We start from the raw sequence: 16,564 nt of genomic DNA on the forward strand, positions 1-16,564 counted from the left end.
CCAAAGAGACTGACATGTACTACAAAGTGACAACAAATAGAGGCAAAACGGCTACAAAGAGGTGCAAAATTGAGCTAAGAGACACAAAATAACTACAAAGAAATAAAGACGGAGATGCAAAACTACCACAAAGACAATAAAACAAAAACGATGCATTGACAATGTGTCTCTTATTATAGGTGTCTCCTAGGTCTCTTATTTAGGAGGGTGTCTCTTTCTTCGTGGCGATCATTCTTCTTTTTTTCATTGAGCTAACCAAACCACCGAACCAGCCTTTAATGACGTCTGTCCAGAATACACCTGTTGCTTTTCCATATCTGCCCAGCATGTGTTCTCTGCTGAGTCACAGACGCGCCTGAGCAGTAGTTCCAGGGCGAGACATCGAGACCATGAATGGTGAGAGTGATATTTAATGGATGTTTCTTGGTGCAGAATTTCATGGTGAAGAGCTATAATATACGTGACCATGACTCAACTGTAATGTGAGTAATACTCCAAAAGGATCAATGAAGGCCGTACAGATCACTGTTTATGAGGAAATCCTGTAGTACGTATTATAATCTCGTCATTAGTTCCTTTAAGACTGCTCACAAAGTCCTGCACTGAAATATATTGTTTTTCAATCATATTAAGCGATTAAAAAATGCATTAACGGTATTGAAGAATACTGTATACGTTTCTTAATTCAAAAACTGAAAGAGTGCAGAGGAGCCGTGTTCCAAAACAAATGAGGCTTGAAATTAAGAAAAAGAAGCCGTAAAGCTGATGTCCATTTCAACTGTTTGCTGCAGTATCACACGAAAAAGGCACCGACTCGTGACGATACCCACATCCACATGCTGTTTTATTAGGATGCTGTGAGGTCGCCGTGCAATAAAACAAAATGTCACTTTGATTTTGCGGTGCAGTGAAACGACAGAATGAGAGACATCACTGCGACGCTCCCTTTGACCGCTGTTTCGGGAACGAGGTCTGACGGGTAATAATGGGCTGTCGGGGCTATACATGTCTGCCAGGTAGAACAGGACCCGAGAAAGGGTTTCATAAACGCTGAGGTCGGGGGTCAGCCATAAAAATAAACCTGTGAAATTTTAGGGTATTACATTTGTTTTCGTTTTCATCGTCTGTAAATTGTGAGAGTCGAAATGCTACTTCAAAGCCTCCTCCACTCTCCAACAGCAAAATACTATGAAATACTAAATCACATCATGTTCTTTTATTTTTGGGGAGTAAAAACAGTGAAAATAAAGATAACTTTCAGCCAGAAAATATTAGCACAAGCTTTTAAAACACACCATGTGCAATTACAGAAGGACAAAACTGCTCTGTAGGTTGCTCAAATTTCCAAATTAACATGAACAAATACAGAGTACATGAAGTCCATGTCCGCAGTGACAGCTGCAGCCCTGAGTTGTGCAGACGAATTGTTTATCTTTTGATGCCTTTGTTTCATCATAATATGAAACCAAATCCTTGTTTGTTAAGTGGTGCAGTAAAGACCAAAATCACGCTATAGTGCTGTAAAGGGGGGAACATAAGAGTAGGTTCAAAAAGACTCCTATTTTATCACGTTGTTGTATCATGGTTTTATATTCAGAATTATCTAAAAATATACAGTCTACCTGTGCCAGCATCCATATTCTGGCCAATGCACAATACGTTTAAATTTGTTTATTTAAAATGAGATTTTCACATCTTCACCAGTCACAGATCCTTCACTGTCAGCTTGATGAGCAGATTTACTGGTACAGATCAAAGGAACCCCACAGGCCTGGTCAGCCAGGCTAAACTGTCGGACACTAACCCAATAATGCCTCGGACTCAAGCAGTTACAGGCCTGTAGTCAGGACGGTGATTGCACAACACAGAAAGCAAAGCACGTTCATTTCAGAGGACTAAATGCTATAAAATAATCAGTCTCTGTAGGAGTATTGTAGAAATGAACCTCAATAAACTCAATAATGTGCTTTAAGGTCAGCAATGACTATTAGATAGATGGATGGATGAATGGATGGGTAGATAGGACAGACAGACAGGCCGCTATACTGAATCCTTAATGCAACAAGTAACCTACAAATTCATTAAATAATTTCCATTTTTACGTCTTTTCCTACAGAAACTAGAGTGTAAAGGGGGTCGCAAGTCAGACTCAAACAAAGGCTTTAAACCCACTTTTCTCATTTTGTCCCTGCTGTCAAGTTGGCAGCATCTCTACAGGCCCCTGCAGCCTGCAACACACAGCCCTGTCAGTAAAGAGCAGGATGAGGATGAGGAAGATGGATATTACACTGCTCTCTGGTTTGAGCAACCCTTTTATTTTTTTGGTCTTAATTTCCTCCCCCATTCAAAAATAAATCGGCCTCAGGTTACCATTTCCTTTGCCAGGCCAAGCAAGCAAAGCAAGGGGGGGGGATATCAAGTGGCGTGGCTAATAATATGGACAACTGAAGATAACATATAACCCCGTAGAAATAACACCAACCGTTCTCCTAATGGTAGTGTCTCACACAGGCTGATTTATAAAAGAGTTATCATATTTTATTTGCTTACATGATTGATATGTTTCAAGAGCAGCAATTGCCTGAAAGCGGCAGCAAGAATGTGAATTCAAGAATCTGATTAAATATGTGCAAATTTAAGCTTCCAATTTAGTCAAAATCATTGATGTTAAGGAAAAAAAAGGCCTTGTCGCTAACAGGCCAATTTGCACAGCCCACAAACATACATCTGTCATAATAGCAGCCGATTGTCTGCTCGCTGGCATCCTGACATCTGTGCCAATTCTCGGAAATCTCACTGCCAGCAGTTTGTCACGATTTGGATTAGATTATCGGCCCTCCACTCGATTCACAAAATCGATCTTAATTGCTGTGGAAAGCAAACGGTTGGCGAACACGCCCGTCGTCTCTCACTCAAGATGTCTTCATGCAATAATATAAATTCATATTTCAGACTTGAAAAACGAAATACGTCGCTATGTATTATTCACGTTGTATTCAAGCTCACCTTTATTCCTGCGATGTGGTCCCTCTTCAGCCCGGAGATTGTGATGAGGAGGATGAGGATGATGATGCGTACGAGGCTGTTGGTGTGAACCGAGTGATGATGCTGTGCGGCGAGGAGAGAAGCCCACGCCATCTACACACACACACACACACACACACACACACACACTGCGACGTGCAGGGGTCCCCTCCCCCATGCAAACCCTCACGAGCACAGTAACGCATTCGTATCTGGAGGTTTTTTTGCGCACATTTTCTCATTTAAGCCCGTTCTATTTACGCTTTTTTTTCTTATCTAATTTTATGTTTGTGCATACCGTGTCAGGAAACACTGAACTCATTGGTGTACATGTATAGGCTACCCTAGCACGCATGCGCACATGAACACCTTATTTTCATACATCTGTTGTTTTTTTCAAACAGATTGTCTGTATAAATGAATATCAAATCATGTGCACAGACAACACACACGTGCAAGCACACCTGACTCCTGTTGCCATGCCAACCACTTGCCATGTTCTAGATCCCGGCCACTGCATCAGACACAGAGCTCTCTGCACAGACAGCTGGATGCCATCACATGTGCCATTCACATAAAACGTCTCTATGGATGTAAGAAATATAATAGTCGTTGTTCGTATTTGTCACATGCATCAGGCTGTGTTTAAGGGCAATGTGTGGGAGAACTGTCTAAATACCATAAGTCATAGTCTTAAAAAGATACCTCTCATTAGGATTTGGTGGAACATTTTAAGTAGTTTTAAACTTACCGTAAAAACACTATTTTGTATATATATATATATGAATATATATATATATATATATGAATATATATATATATATATATGAATATATATATATATATATATGAATATATATAGGACTGCATTCATGTAACTTAAATAGGGTACAGTGAGAAAAACTACAAATGTTGAAAGTACACATTATGCAGAATGGCTCATTTCAGTGTTATACATATGTTGAAGATATATTGCTAATTTAACATGCAAGCAACATTTTTTGTAATATCTGATCTACGTGGGAGTACATAACTACTTTATGTATCGTTGGGTACTCTTAACATAAAGGACAACTACTACCCATTCAATTTGACATAAATATTAGAAGTAGGCCTACTTTTGTGATGCCCCTATATTCCGGCCCTTATAACCATGATAGGACCAAACTCCCCCTTCATAAGACAAAAGAAATGTCTAAATGTATTGGCCTTTTTCCAATAGCAGGCATTTAAACTTACAGTATAATACGACAGCCGGGACCAAAACTTAAAGTATAATACGACAGCCGGGACCAAAACTTACAGTATAATACGACAGCCGGGACCAAACAACATTACCGACGTCTCCATTTAACTGAAGTGTCCCAACAAAACCTGCCCGTGAGTCAGCAGCCAGGGAAAAGGAGTATCAAAAAAAGAAATACCATTAACAATGTTAATCACACCTTTACTTTCCCGTTTGTGACATATCAAAATGTCTGCCGTGAAAAGGGTCCATGACCATGGGATTTATAAGAAACACAGAAATCGGTTTAAGTAATATTAGCGAGTGAGAAAATTGTACTAAAAACTTTATTCGGCGAAGGTCTTCATCTGTACAATGACCGGAAAAAAAATACAAACGGGGTTAAATTATTTTCACTATTACAAACTTGAGTAGATCATAAGACGTTTAAAAAAAAAAATGAGAGCCCGTTTCTGCAGCTTGAGACGGATTATGGTGGCATTGGTGCTCTCATAGGAACGCGTTGTGGGACACCGGGGGGCCTTGGAGGCATTGGAGGTCCTCTCTGGAAGCCAAAAGGTGGACGAGGAGGGAGGCCAGCGCCGTAGCCAGGGGGAGGCATGGGAGGAGGCCCTCTCATACCTGGGAAACAGAGAGGGCAAGAGGGTCATTACCTGATATATCTTTACCGTGGACTATTGACCAAAGGTGACCACAGTAAACAATGTTTCAGCATCCTAAACAACAATCATACGCGTTCAGCGTTATTGTGAATCACTGCTGTTCACACAACGAATTACTGTACATTATCTATTACATACTCCAGCTCCAGTGCTTACCCATGGGAGGTCCATACGGTGCTCTGTGTGGCATACCCATAGGCGGGTGTGGGGGCATGCCAGGTGGTAGCGGTGCCCGTGACTGATTTGATCCTGGGGGAGCAGGAGGTGGAGGCACCATGCCAGGAGGACCAGGGGGAGGCATGGGCATCTGAGACATACCTGTGGAACAGAAACCATAACGTCTACAGGCGTGTTCCAGCAAGGAACTACTTCCATTAACACCCATGACAGTATTGTCAGTATATTATTGCACAACATTTGAATCTTTAACGACTTTTACCTGGATGCATGTTGCCAGGGAAGGGTGGTGGTCCGGGTGGAGGCCCGCCGCCCTGTTGGCCTACCCCCGCATTAAGAGGCATGGACATTGAAGGGGGCATCGATCCAGGAGGAGGAACCGGAGGGAAACCTGGAGGTGGCATGCCTGCACAGAAAATAAGTTGCATTTACAACTTATTATTGCATATTCCTCTGATACACAATGAATTGGTTAAATACTATCGTCATCTTGGCCAATGTTGTCATTTTTAAATGTCATTAGTATCTCATAAAAGGGGCTCATTTGTCAGCTGTCATGTCTTTTAGTTACAGACTTCACACAAGATTAAATCAAATTGATTTAATTATCACCTACTCATCGGTCAGAGAAGCACACCTACAGAGTTCTACTTTCATCTCGTCGCTGGTAATGAAACCGGTTATCTGCTCTCATGGCAGTCACCACAATCAACTACTCAATCTATAGCAATCAATCAGAGGCATCTGCTGTATAATGAATATGACAACACCACCTGTTACAGCTTTGGGGAAAAAAATTAATATGTAAGAAAGTTTGCAGATGTTTAATAGACTTTTTTAAGCCAACAGAGCCAGTGGTGCGATCGCCAGTTTGCTCGTGTACCAAACTACATTATATTCTCTTTGAGGCGCATGACCTGAAGTGATCATCTTTTAAGTTATTACTAATGGGATATTTTCCTCATCTGCTGGCTGAAAATGTTCTGCACTGCACTTCCAACGGAGGTTAAACGATGAACTATTGAAAAGAGAACACCACAATTAACCACAATTTTTCAGTCATACCGATGGGCATCCCGCTTCCCATTGCCGTTAGAACCGGCGTCGGAGCACTCGCCGGTGGTGGAGCATCTGCAAACAGCTGATGTGGCCTGTCTGCCTGTGAAAGAGGGTTTTGTGCAGCCAGGAGGCGCTCTGCGGCCGAGCCATGCCGTTCTCCTTTGGAGTCCTTCTTGAAGGCGTAGGACACCGTGATGGGCCTGTTACAGAGGTACTGGCCGTTCATGGCCTCAATCGCGGCATCTGATGCATCGAAGCTCGCAAAATTGATGAAAGCATAACCCTTGGAGTTGCCGGTGTCTGGGTCTCGCATGATCTTCGGCGTCTGGAGGATCACGCCAAAGGCACTGAATGTGTCGTAGAGCAGTTTCTCATCAATCTCTGGATCCAGATTACCAATAAAGATGTTTGCACCCACATCCAGGTTTTTGTTGTGCGCAGAGGCCTTATTAACTCGAATGGGTTTGCCATAGAGCTTTATCATATTCATGATTTTGATGGCATAGTCAGCATCTTCTTCACTAAGGAACTCCACAAAGCCATAACCTGGAAACCGAAAGAGAAAATTAGCACCGTGATTTATATTTATCTGCCAATGTAATTTTAATGGAAATGGTAATGTTTCTTGAGTGACCACGACTATCTTCACAACCACCAGAGAACACCAGCTGTGATACTCACCTTGATGTTGACCAGTGACCCTGTCTTTTGGCATGTGCGTGTTGACCACAGGACCAGCCTGAAGGAAAAGCTCCCATAGTAATGGCTCTGACACTTTCTCATCCAAGCCGCCAACATAGACAGTGGCGTCTGAAAAAAACAAAAAAGAAGTTACATTAAACCTCACATTGAATTATCTTAGATCTCCAGATTAGACCAAATTTAACATGGATTAGCGTTGTATTGGTAACCTGTGATGGAGACGTTTCATTCGCGTTCACATTTAATTGAGTTAATGATGAAGTAAAGCCCTTAAACACACACACACTATTCAACTTTATTATATGAATTCACAAATAAAAGGGTGCCACAAATAAACTCATTATGCCTGTAAGAGCAACTGTTAAAGGACATTTTGTGGCTTTTCAATCCAAAAATATAGTTGAAATAAAAATAAATAAATAACTTTCAATGCAGAATTAGCAGCTCCAATATTTTTTCTATGATGCCTAAATAAGGTGACTTTCATAAAAATAAATGTTGTATTAGAGGCAAATAATAAAGCCTTTTTAGCTTTTATTTACAGCTCTAAACAATAAATAATGATCTAACCTACCTGTTATTAATGTCGTAAAAATAATAATAATGTATACAGACCCTATGCCTTGCTTATCAAACACTGGGTAAAAGCGACATCCCAAATACAAGTGTAAAGATAACAAAGTGTGATCATGTGTTTAGCTCCTCAACATGACTAAAGCTAGGTTGCTAAGCTAACTTTAGCCGTTAGCCAACAGGAGGTACCTCTGCTTACAATATGCTCACAGCTGTCACACTTCCATTTAATCAAACATCAACGGTACACGTTATCTCTTATACAGAAAACGAGTATAATACACCAAAGTAAAGTTAAATAGAACTTCAATGAATGGCGCAATTAGCGGCAAACCAAGCTAACAACTAAGCGCTCCCATGTGATCGACCGGTTGTTCACCACGAACTATTAGTTTAACCGTCGTCTGGTGGCGCTCATAAAAACAAGGAGAGCAGTTTGAAGTGTGACCCACAAGCGGACTCATAAATGACTTGAAGGAAAGGCTGAAAAAGGGTTTACAATGATGTAGTTACCTTGGTTTCTCTCTGAAATTGGTCCCGCTGCCATGTTGAATGAACAACGCCAGACGAGCGTCCCTCGCTGAGGCCCCGCCTCTTCCTGTACGTGTGGCGGAGGCGGAAGTAGTACATTATAAATAAATAATATAACATATTTCTGCAATCGTTTTTAAGAATCTCGTTCTAACTGTATAAGCTATATAATATATAATTTAAAGTATAAAAAAATAAAGTGACTACACACTTAAAGACCTTGGTTGTAATATAAAAGGCTAATACCCTCTAATACCCACAGTGAGTCACTTTTACATCAAACCAAATATTCTTTGTTATTTTTAACTGAACATACGAAAAATAACATATGTTTCAACTGCATTTCCGCAACAAAGGCTAACATAATCCATACATGTGGACAAGTTCACAATTACTGCAAACTAGCTTCAGCTAGATGCCCCATACTGTATTCATTATTTCAGTTGCAGTATCGTACAAATATTTGAAAAAGGAACCAGGAATTCAGCATTCATAATATTCAAAAAGCTTGCATTGTCTGGAACAATTGAAAAGATCCTCTTAAACTTTTTTTTTCCTAGCCTTTTATGAAGTATTTCAAATTACCTTCATAACAAACACATGTCGAGTCCAAATATGTATGAAAGCACACTATACATACAATGTGTAAATGTAATCTTTGTGTAAAGCTACTTTTTCATTGGTGTAAATGACACTTACACCAATAAACCAATACAAACAATTATCTATTTAGAGTTACTTGGTCCCAGTTGTGTACGATAGCGATATGACCAACTAATAAACATTTGTATGAACCATTTTATTACATCATATAAATCTACTAAAAGTATAAACATGGAATACAAAATGTTCACAGAAAATACATATAATAAGGGCCCTCAGAAACACTGTTATAAAACAATACTGTATAGAATACAAAACACATAAAAACATAAACTTAATCAACATATCATGCATCAAAGCCAAAAAATGAAAAGCCAAAGGTATTTTTAATAGAAGGGATAGCAAAAAGAAAATAGTTTAAAAAGCCTTAATTTATAATAATCACAAAGAACAGTCAAAGGCCTTTGTAAGAAGAGAACTCTGAGATGAATGGCTTGTGGTAAAAAAATAATAATCACACACATAATAAGCATCTAACGTAGAAGACAAATGCAAAAAAAACATTAAAAAAAACACAAAACACAATTCAAGATCTCCAGCCCCATAATTGTATTTCAGCTTTTCAAATCTAACCAAATTGGATCATGGGACGATAAAAACACTGATGGGTGTAGAAAACGTATCTGCAGATGAGATTCTGGGAGCAGGAGCAGATAAATGGGTTCAAGCTGCAGAATTGTGAGGTCAAAGTGTTCATTGTATTCAATAAAAAGTCAATTTTAAATTTTCAGTATTTACTTCAGAGAGCTGCATGGTATTTTCAAAGAAAACAAAATTACTAAAACATTTTGTGCTGCACACATATTCCGCAAGCTGAGTACCAAACAAACAATATATATGATTACAAATGTATACCAAAAGGTAGTAGGATTTAACAAATCCTCCATAATCTAATATCATGTAACATATTTCAGGAATAGATCGACATTTTGACAAAAATGCTTACGAACCTTCTGGTGGAGAGTTAGCTGAAAACATCCTGCTGTTATGCTAAGATCAGCTAAAATAAGCTAGCTGGCTGCAGCATTATACGCAAAGCACAGATATGAGAATGGTATCAATCTTCTCGTCTAACTCTCCGCCAAAAATTGAATCAGCTAATTTCCCCAAATGTCCAACTATTCGTTAAAGGTAACTTTACTGTAACAGTAATATAGCATGTAATACATCATTTTAACTTTACAAGAAATTACTAAAAACATTGTAAAGCAGAGTTTTAAAGACCTCATGTAATTAATTCATCTTTTGAGTTTTGAGTCTTAACATCCAACCAACATCATGAAGGCACAATGATCCCAGGGAAGAGACACCCAGGGCAATGACATAATAAAATTGGATCTGGCTTTAATCATACTTCTTTTCTGCTGCTTTGTTTTCTAGTTGCCGTCTCCCCAAATTTAGTGTAATCAGTTTCTGCTGTTGACAATCCAGCATTCAGCGGTGAGAATGAGCCCTCCTGCTGCATAACTCAGTTTCCACATTTCCATCCAACCAGAGCCACGCACTATCAATTAAACTCTCACTTCCATTATATGGGGTCCTCAAAAGGCTACTCGCTGAAATGCCTTCATCCGTACATAATGTATTCAATACATTTTAGATACATAGAGAAATATAAAGATATCACATTTACAGTATAAACGAAATCAAGTCCTTCAACATAATACACTTTTTAAAAGGTCATAAGTGCGAGTGACATACATTGTGTTCAGCCTGTGGATATACACCAGCACTGCTAACAGATTCTCCTTCCCATATGTGAAAAAAAAACATAAACCACAAGTGCTGGTAGTGTTTTGTATGGACCACAATGACTCACACGTGACGAATCTGCTTGTTTAAAACAAAAGATTCCTCAACTACTTTTTTGGCCTGTACATTTTACCCCCAGTCCCCTCTATTCTTAAAAACTATTTGAACTCTTCTAAATGAAGCACATGACCAACACAACCTGTATCACAAGACTAACTCTTTAGTCTGAATGTTAAACAGCATCGCTTTGCAAATCCTTTAGTTGATAGCACACTGAAAATATACATTCAGCTAGTGTCGTGGTCACCAAGCATACAATGCACATTGAAATAGTCAAATGCCTTCAAAAAGAACAAAAATAAATCATAGTGATGTTTCAATATCAGATTTTTCAAAAAACCTGAGCTGCTGTCAGTCACCTGCTGACATTTTAGCAAAGTACCCACAAATGATTACATAAGCCAATAATAATGTTTTAAATGCTTACTTGAATTTCTGGTATTATTTGAGAATGCAATTTCCACATATTTCCACTGTGTTCTCATTACAACAGGGAGAGTTTCCACATGAAAGAAGGGTTATATGGTGGGATCTCAAATCCCGCTGCAGATTTAGCTGTTTTTGTGGTGATTTTACAAATATTCTGATTATTAATGGACACGAGGTACTTGCCAGTAAGGTTTTAAGACCCATATATTTTACCTCCTTTACCTGCCAGAGTCCAAAATACTATACACAAGTAAACACACCCAAAACATGAAAGAAACAAACTACATTGATCAAATGTGTTTGATTTGAAGGGTCATATTAACTGATGTCCCCTACATTCACTGATGAAAGGCAGGCTGCGTGTTTCTGTCGGTCTACTTTGAGTAAATACAGTATGGAACAATGAAACACCTACAAACCCCAGTCAGGTGGAATGCAAAGCAAGTTTACAGGTTGTTAAAAAAAAAGCACTGTTATCCTGTAATCACTATAGGCACAAAGAGGTAACGCCTATAGCGGCATGTGTTGGTGTTATGGACGGATGTCAAGACCTGATTACCTGTTCCTCATATAGAAAACCACAAGATACAAAACCTAAAAGCGCCTTTATATCTATGAAGTGAACAATACTGTTACCAGGAATCCGAGTGTGTGAAGGCATGTTTCCACGATGGACGGCAGGTTTAGTGCGAGGGCAGCGTGGCCGTGTTGGCTGCATTGAGTTGGCCCACAGCTAACATCAGGATGTCTTTCTTCTCTTTGTAAAACCGCAGTTCTCTGCCCGCCAGCCTGGCGTCCTCCAGCTCTCGCTCCGTCGACGCCACCTCCTGCGAAATAGTGCTCGCTACACTCTGTTCTCGGTTCACCCAGTCGGCGGCCATCTGAGTGCGCATGTCATCATCCAGAGCCCGGTGGGAATAGTGAGCCAGCACTTCCTGCAAATGACATAAAGAGAGAGAAAGCTAAGTGGTCTTGCCAACTCAAGAATCTATTTAGACTTTTGCACATCTTTGGCCATGGCTACAGGATATCAAGCTAAAAACGTACTTCCAATTCGATGCAAGAGATACTGATCTCAGATCAGTATCTAAGGCACAATGAATCCCCAAGTTGTTCCAGCTGCCAACTCAGTTTTTTAGCACCACAGCAATCCTTGGCCTCATGTTACCTCACATAAAACTGATCCCACTGAATTCCACAGTGTATACCGATTTTAAATGCGATAAAAAGAGAGCGCTGGTTTTGTATTTCTACTCGATATCGGCAGATAGCCTGAGTTGAGGTATAAGAATTTTTCAAAAGACTGTACAACACGAGGATAAGCTTTAACGCACCTACAGATTATTCTTTTAATCAATGTTTTTGGTAGCCTGTGTTAGTATTTATAACGCTTCGTCTGCCGTGACATTATTTTCCAGCTCCCCTCTGCTCTCTAGCAATGCCCCCCAAATGTTAAATCTGTCAAGCCATGTCGGGAAATATTAATATTTGACACAGAGTTCGTTTGTTTAGGAAACTTGATGAAAAGTGATGAAAGCTACTACTGCCAGCGGTGAGATGAGTGACAGTACCTGTCGGGAACACTGTCGTTCTCTCATGGCTTTGAGACTCCCGTTCCAGTGCAGCAGCTGGAACACGGTCATCAGCTCCTGAAACACAAACACAGCCGAGCCAGCAGGAATAAAGAAATGCACTCGCTTCAGGACACTCACAAAGTAGCAATTCCATTTTACAAACCAAGCATGCTTCCTTCTGATTCCCTATTTCTATTTATACATGAGGTTAAGATGTTCTGGCTTCGAGCTCCATGCTTTTAGTAAAAGAGAAACAGGTCACATGTTGGCTTAAACTACTGCGTGTTACCCCAATGGAGTAGCTAGCTCTTGGTAAGCTAGAGGCATACAAACTATAAGTCTCTATAAAACATTATGTATACATCAGCTCAACACATGCAAAACATTTTAACACAGCATCTGGGCTCAAACCTTGCCAGCGCTATTTTCTCTCCACCCTAGTGCGTCTCAGAAGCAGAAAACGGTACTTAACACGACGCCGAATTGTACGCACCTGAAACTCCAGCATGGATTTTCCTTTGTTGGACTCAAGCATGAAGCGAAAAGCCCCAATTCCTGTGTTGGGATTGTCAGCCTCTTCTCTGTTTCCCTGGAAAGAACCACTAGTTAATGTCAGCGCGCTGTGTTGGCCCAAACAACAGCTTGACAAATACTGTAAATATAATGCAGGTAAAATAATGAATAATGAAGAGAGGATCTCTAAAATGTGTGTCGCAAAAGATTTTAGGAAACAATTGACAGCAGAGTAACCGTCAAAGCATCAATTATTGGTATCAGGTATCTACCGTTATGCAAATACCCATTTGCATGTTGCCAACTGCATTACATTTACACACTAGTAATATAAGTAATATAGTACTTGTATTTCTATCCTTTCATTATTATTTATATATCACCACGACATGGAAGGAAGCACACAACCTCTAGGTGACTTACATTGAAGGAGGCCAGGGCCTCACTGACGCTCTTCTCAATGAAGTCGTCTGTGATGCGTCGAGAGGGGTGTTCATTGAAAACAGAGTTCATCAGAGCAATCTTGGCAGCGCTGCGTCTGGCCTCTGCCTTGGTGGGACAGAACTATCAAACAGTGAAAGAAAACGTGCATTAGTGGCCCCGTAGAATCAGAAACACAGATATGCAGCCGAAAAAGATAAAGCCAGCCAGTGTTCATGTGGAGTTTGAGGTCTCGCATCCATGTTTGTTATGTTGTGGTTACAAAGATGTTGGAATTGTGTAAGCTTGTAACATGGCACTTGAGTGACATTTGTCGTACTGTATCAAGTGTTTCTCCAACACGCAATTATCATTTAACGAAACGCCATCTCTGGGATGTTCGTATCACAATCATGCTAAGAAAAGGCAGACAAGGTACCTGGAAACTTCCAAAGCAGCTGCCCCCGGGAAGACTGACATAGCAAACATATGGAGCGCTGCTGGATGGAACCATTTCATAGACAACCAGAGCTCCGTTCCGCAGGTCGGCCCCTCTGGTCAGCTTCATCTGCCAGAACTCCTGTAAGGCTTCCACCACGTTTACTGGAGGGCACAGAGATAAAAAAAAAAAAGAAGCCTCGTCACAGTGTGGTATATCAACAACACTCTCCATTTGTCCCTGACTGAGCTCTGGAACTTCCTCTCTAAACACAAAGATGGAAAGGGTGGGAGGAAGGTCATCTCAAGGAAGTCAGAGGTTTTTCCTGAAAATATTTAGCTGGCTGCTAAGAGGATATTCTGCACCGCCTCAGTGTCCGCCAAAAGGAAACAACAACAAAGAGAAGCAGTAAAAATGAGTCAGAAATGATTCTTTGGGTTTGAATCTGCAGGGAGATGTGAGTGCAGCCAATGTTATTCTGAGCTGGTTGACTTCTTTTCGCCCTCAGCTCTTACCTGCTCACTTACAGAGCCTGGAGAACGATCAGTGCGTTTTAGGGCTGCAGCTTTGCGACAAATGAGGCCTCTGTAAAGAAGCTGAGATATATTCTGACATCAGATATATAAATCCTTGGACTGCAATCCAAATAATTGAGTTATTGCTCTTACTGTTTGAAAAAGGGTTCACTGTAAACTGTTCTCTTGTTTGAAGCCAATAAACGTAATAATACTTACACAACAAATGTATAGGAATCCATTGTGTACTCTGTTTAAAACAGTATAAAACATATTTGTTTTCATAAATACACGGTGCTACATGTATGATGAGCCATGGGACGTCCAGAAAATGCATTTCATTTTACTGAAATGTAGAGTAGTTGCTCTAAATCAAGGGCCACCTAACTCAGGCTCAACACACCAAATTCAGACCCAGACCAAGTTATTTTTGAGCATCTGAACGGTTCAGGAAAGGGATAAAATAGAAAGACAGGAAATAGCGGGAGATAGCGGAGGAACACATGCGGCAATGGTGCTGGCCCAGACTCAAACCTGGCCCGGTGTCAATCGGCACATATTTGACAAATGGGAGAAAGGAAAAGTACAGTTATAAAATATGACAGAATGTGTTAATAGTCTTGGGTTTTATTGCAAATTAAAGCATTTGAATTCCCTGGTAATAATAACATGATTATAACTATACCACAGAAAAAAAAGGTGGAAAACACAAAATAAAATATAATGTTGGGGAAATAATGAGTGCCGAATTCCCAAATATGGCTTTTCTGTATAAATGAGATCATTTACCAAAAAAGTTTTCTTCCATAGAATAAAATCACAAAATTGGAGCGACATTAAGATACAAATATCAGCAGTCTTTGTGGTGCTGCCAATGTTGTTGGTGTTAAGTAGCCTAAATGGGATAGAGGAGGGAAGAAGCTGTGATTCAGGAGCACAGAGGGACAATCTTTTAGAAATGAATCCTATTAGCGGACAAACACTTGTTTTAGCTCAACAGCCAACATTATAGCAGCTTTTGGTGTAATGTTAGTTTCATGCATAGTTCTGTCCAATGTGCTGTAGTGATACATATATATATGTGAGCATAAGTATAATCTTAAGTACGGAACAGCAACTTATGCTTCTTTCTCTAAAAAGTTAGTTGTGCAAATTACATCCATCTGGCGATCCTTACTAAGAGGAATAGTCAGGATAATAGGCAACAAATTTCAGATTAAAAAAAGATGGATAAACCCACAACATCTTTGCTACTGACAATAAGTAAGGTGATAAACAATTACATTACAGGACCAGAGATGTACTGTGTCCAATGTGAAACAAGTTACTAGAATAAAAGCGTATTGTTCGTAGATGTAATCCCCCAGGATGTGGCACTTAATCCTTTCATGAAGTTGTTGAAGACAATGTGTGTTAATATCAAAGGAAAACTTTGATTCCAGAAAGAAACATTATTGTGATATTGCATCCGATGAAAATCACCAGAATACACGGTAGAACAATATAAAGTCGGTTTATTTGACACAATGTAGCCAAGCATGCTATTTACAGGAATACAACGTTAGCGTGGGGGGGTTTCTCTTGCTAATCCACTTCCAAGCGGATGGCGCAGCTAAAAGTGTCTGTTTCTGCTCCTCCGACTCCAAACTGAACCACACATTAGCACAACTACCTCCACATTAAACAGAGCAGTATATCACCACTGGACGTTACCTCTGCCGTAACCTTGCGTGTGTTTGGCGAAGCTGCGGACCACCGCCTCCACCGCCTCCTTCAGCACCGCCGGGTTCCCCGGGTTACAGTGCCCGGTGGCCCCCAGCCCCGCTCCGATGCCGCCGTACAGGCTGTGGAGCTGCAGCGGAGGCAGCGGTGGAGGAGGCCCGGACGAAGCGGCCAGAGAGGCCGGGGAGGGCAACAGCGGCGCGATGGGGACCGTAACCCCGGGCCGGAGAGAGGAGCGCAGGGTCCCGCTCGGTCCGGAACCGAATCCAATGCCTGGCTGTAGCCTCTGAGGGCGGATACTGTCCGGCATCACGCTAGATTCCATTGTCCAAACGTAACGTCTGCGTAAAGTCCTGGTCTGGATTCAATTTGTACCGATCAACCCGACGGGTTCAGGGTCAAAAGATGGTATCTGAGGGCTTGATGAACAGAGTATTCGCAGGGTTTTGTCAATCACAGTCGAAAGAAGTACTCAGCCGATGTTCATTCGACACATATCACCG

General features: G+C 40.7%; 2 protein-coding genes across 2 annotated transcripts; both read right to left on the minus strand.

The window, feature by feature from the left end:
• Nucleotides 1-4,577: 4,577 nt before the first annotated feature.
• Nucleotides 4,578-8,036, minus strand: sf3b4 (splicing factor 3b, subunit 4). Its single transcript, XM_079288515.1, has 6 exons — nt 7,957-8,036; nt 6,850-6,978; nt 6,175-6,714; nt 5,372-5,515; nt 5,089-5,250; nt 4,578-4,891 (listed from the first exon to the last, which is right to left on the minus strand). The coding sequence occupies exons 1-6, from the start codon at nt 7,988-7,990 to the stop codon at nt 4,740-4,742; spliced, it is 1,161 nt and encodes a 386-aa protein (XP_079144641.1). The 5' UTR covers nt 7,991-8,036; the 3' UTR covers nt 4,578-4,739.
• Nucleotides 8,037-8,764: 728 nt separating this feature from the next.
• On the minus strand, nt 8,765-16,564 carry lix1l (limb and CNS expressed 1 like). The gene is made up of 6 exons (XM_079287900.1): nt 16,053-16,564; nt 13,825-13,988; nt 13,389-13,529; nt 12,946-13,041; nt 12,450-12,527; nt 8,765-11,813 (listed from the first exon to the last, which is right to left on the minus strand). The coding sequence occupies exons 1-6, from the start codon at nt 16,384-16,386 to the stop codon at nt 11,562-11,564; spliced, it is 1,065 nt and encodes a 354-aa protein (XP_079144026.1). The 5' UTR covers nt 16,387-16,564; the 3' UTR covers nt 8,765-11,561.

The sequence above is a fragment of the Melanostigma gelatinosum genome, assembly GCF_949748355.1.
Source record: "Melanostigma gelatinosum genome assembly, chromosome: 17".
NCBI classification, from domain to species: Eukaryota; Metazoa; Chordata; class Actinopteri; order Perciformes; family Zoarcidae; genus Melanostigma; species Melanostigma gelatinosum.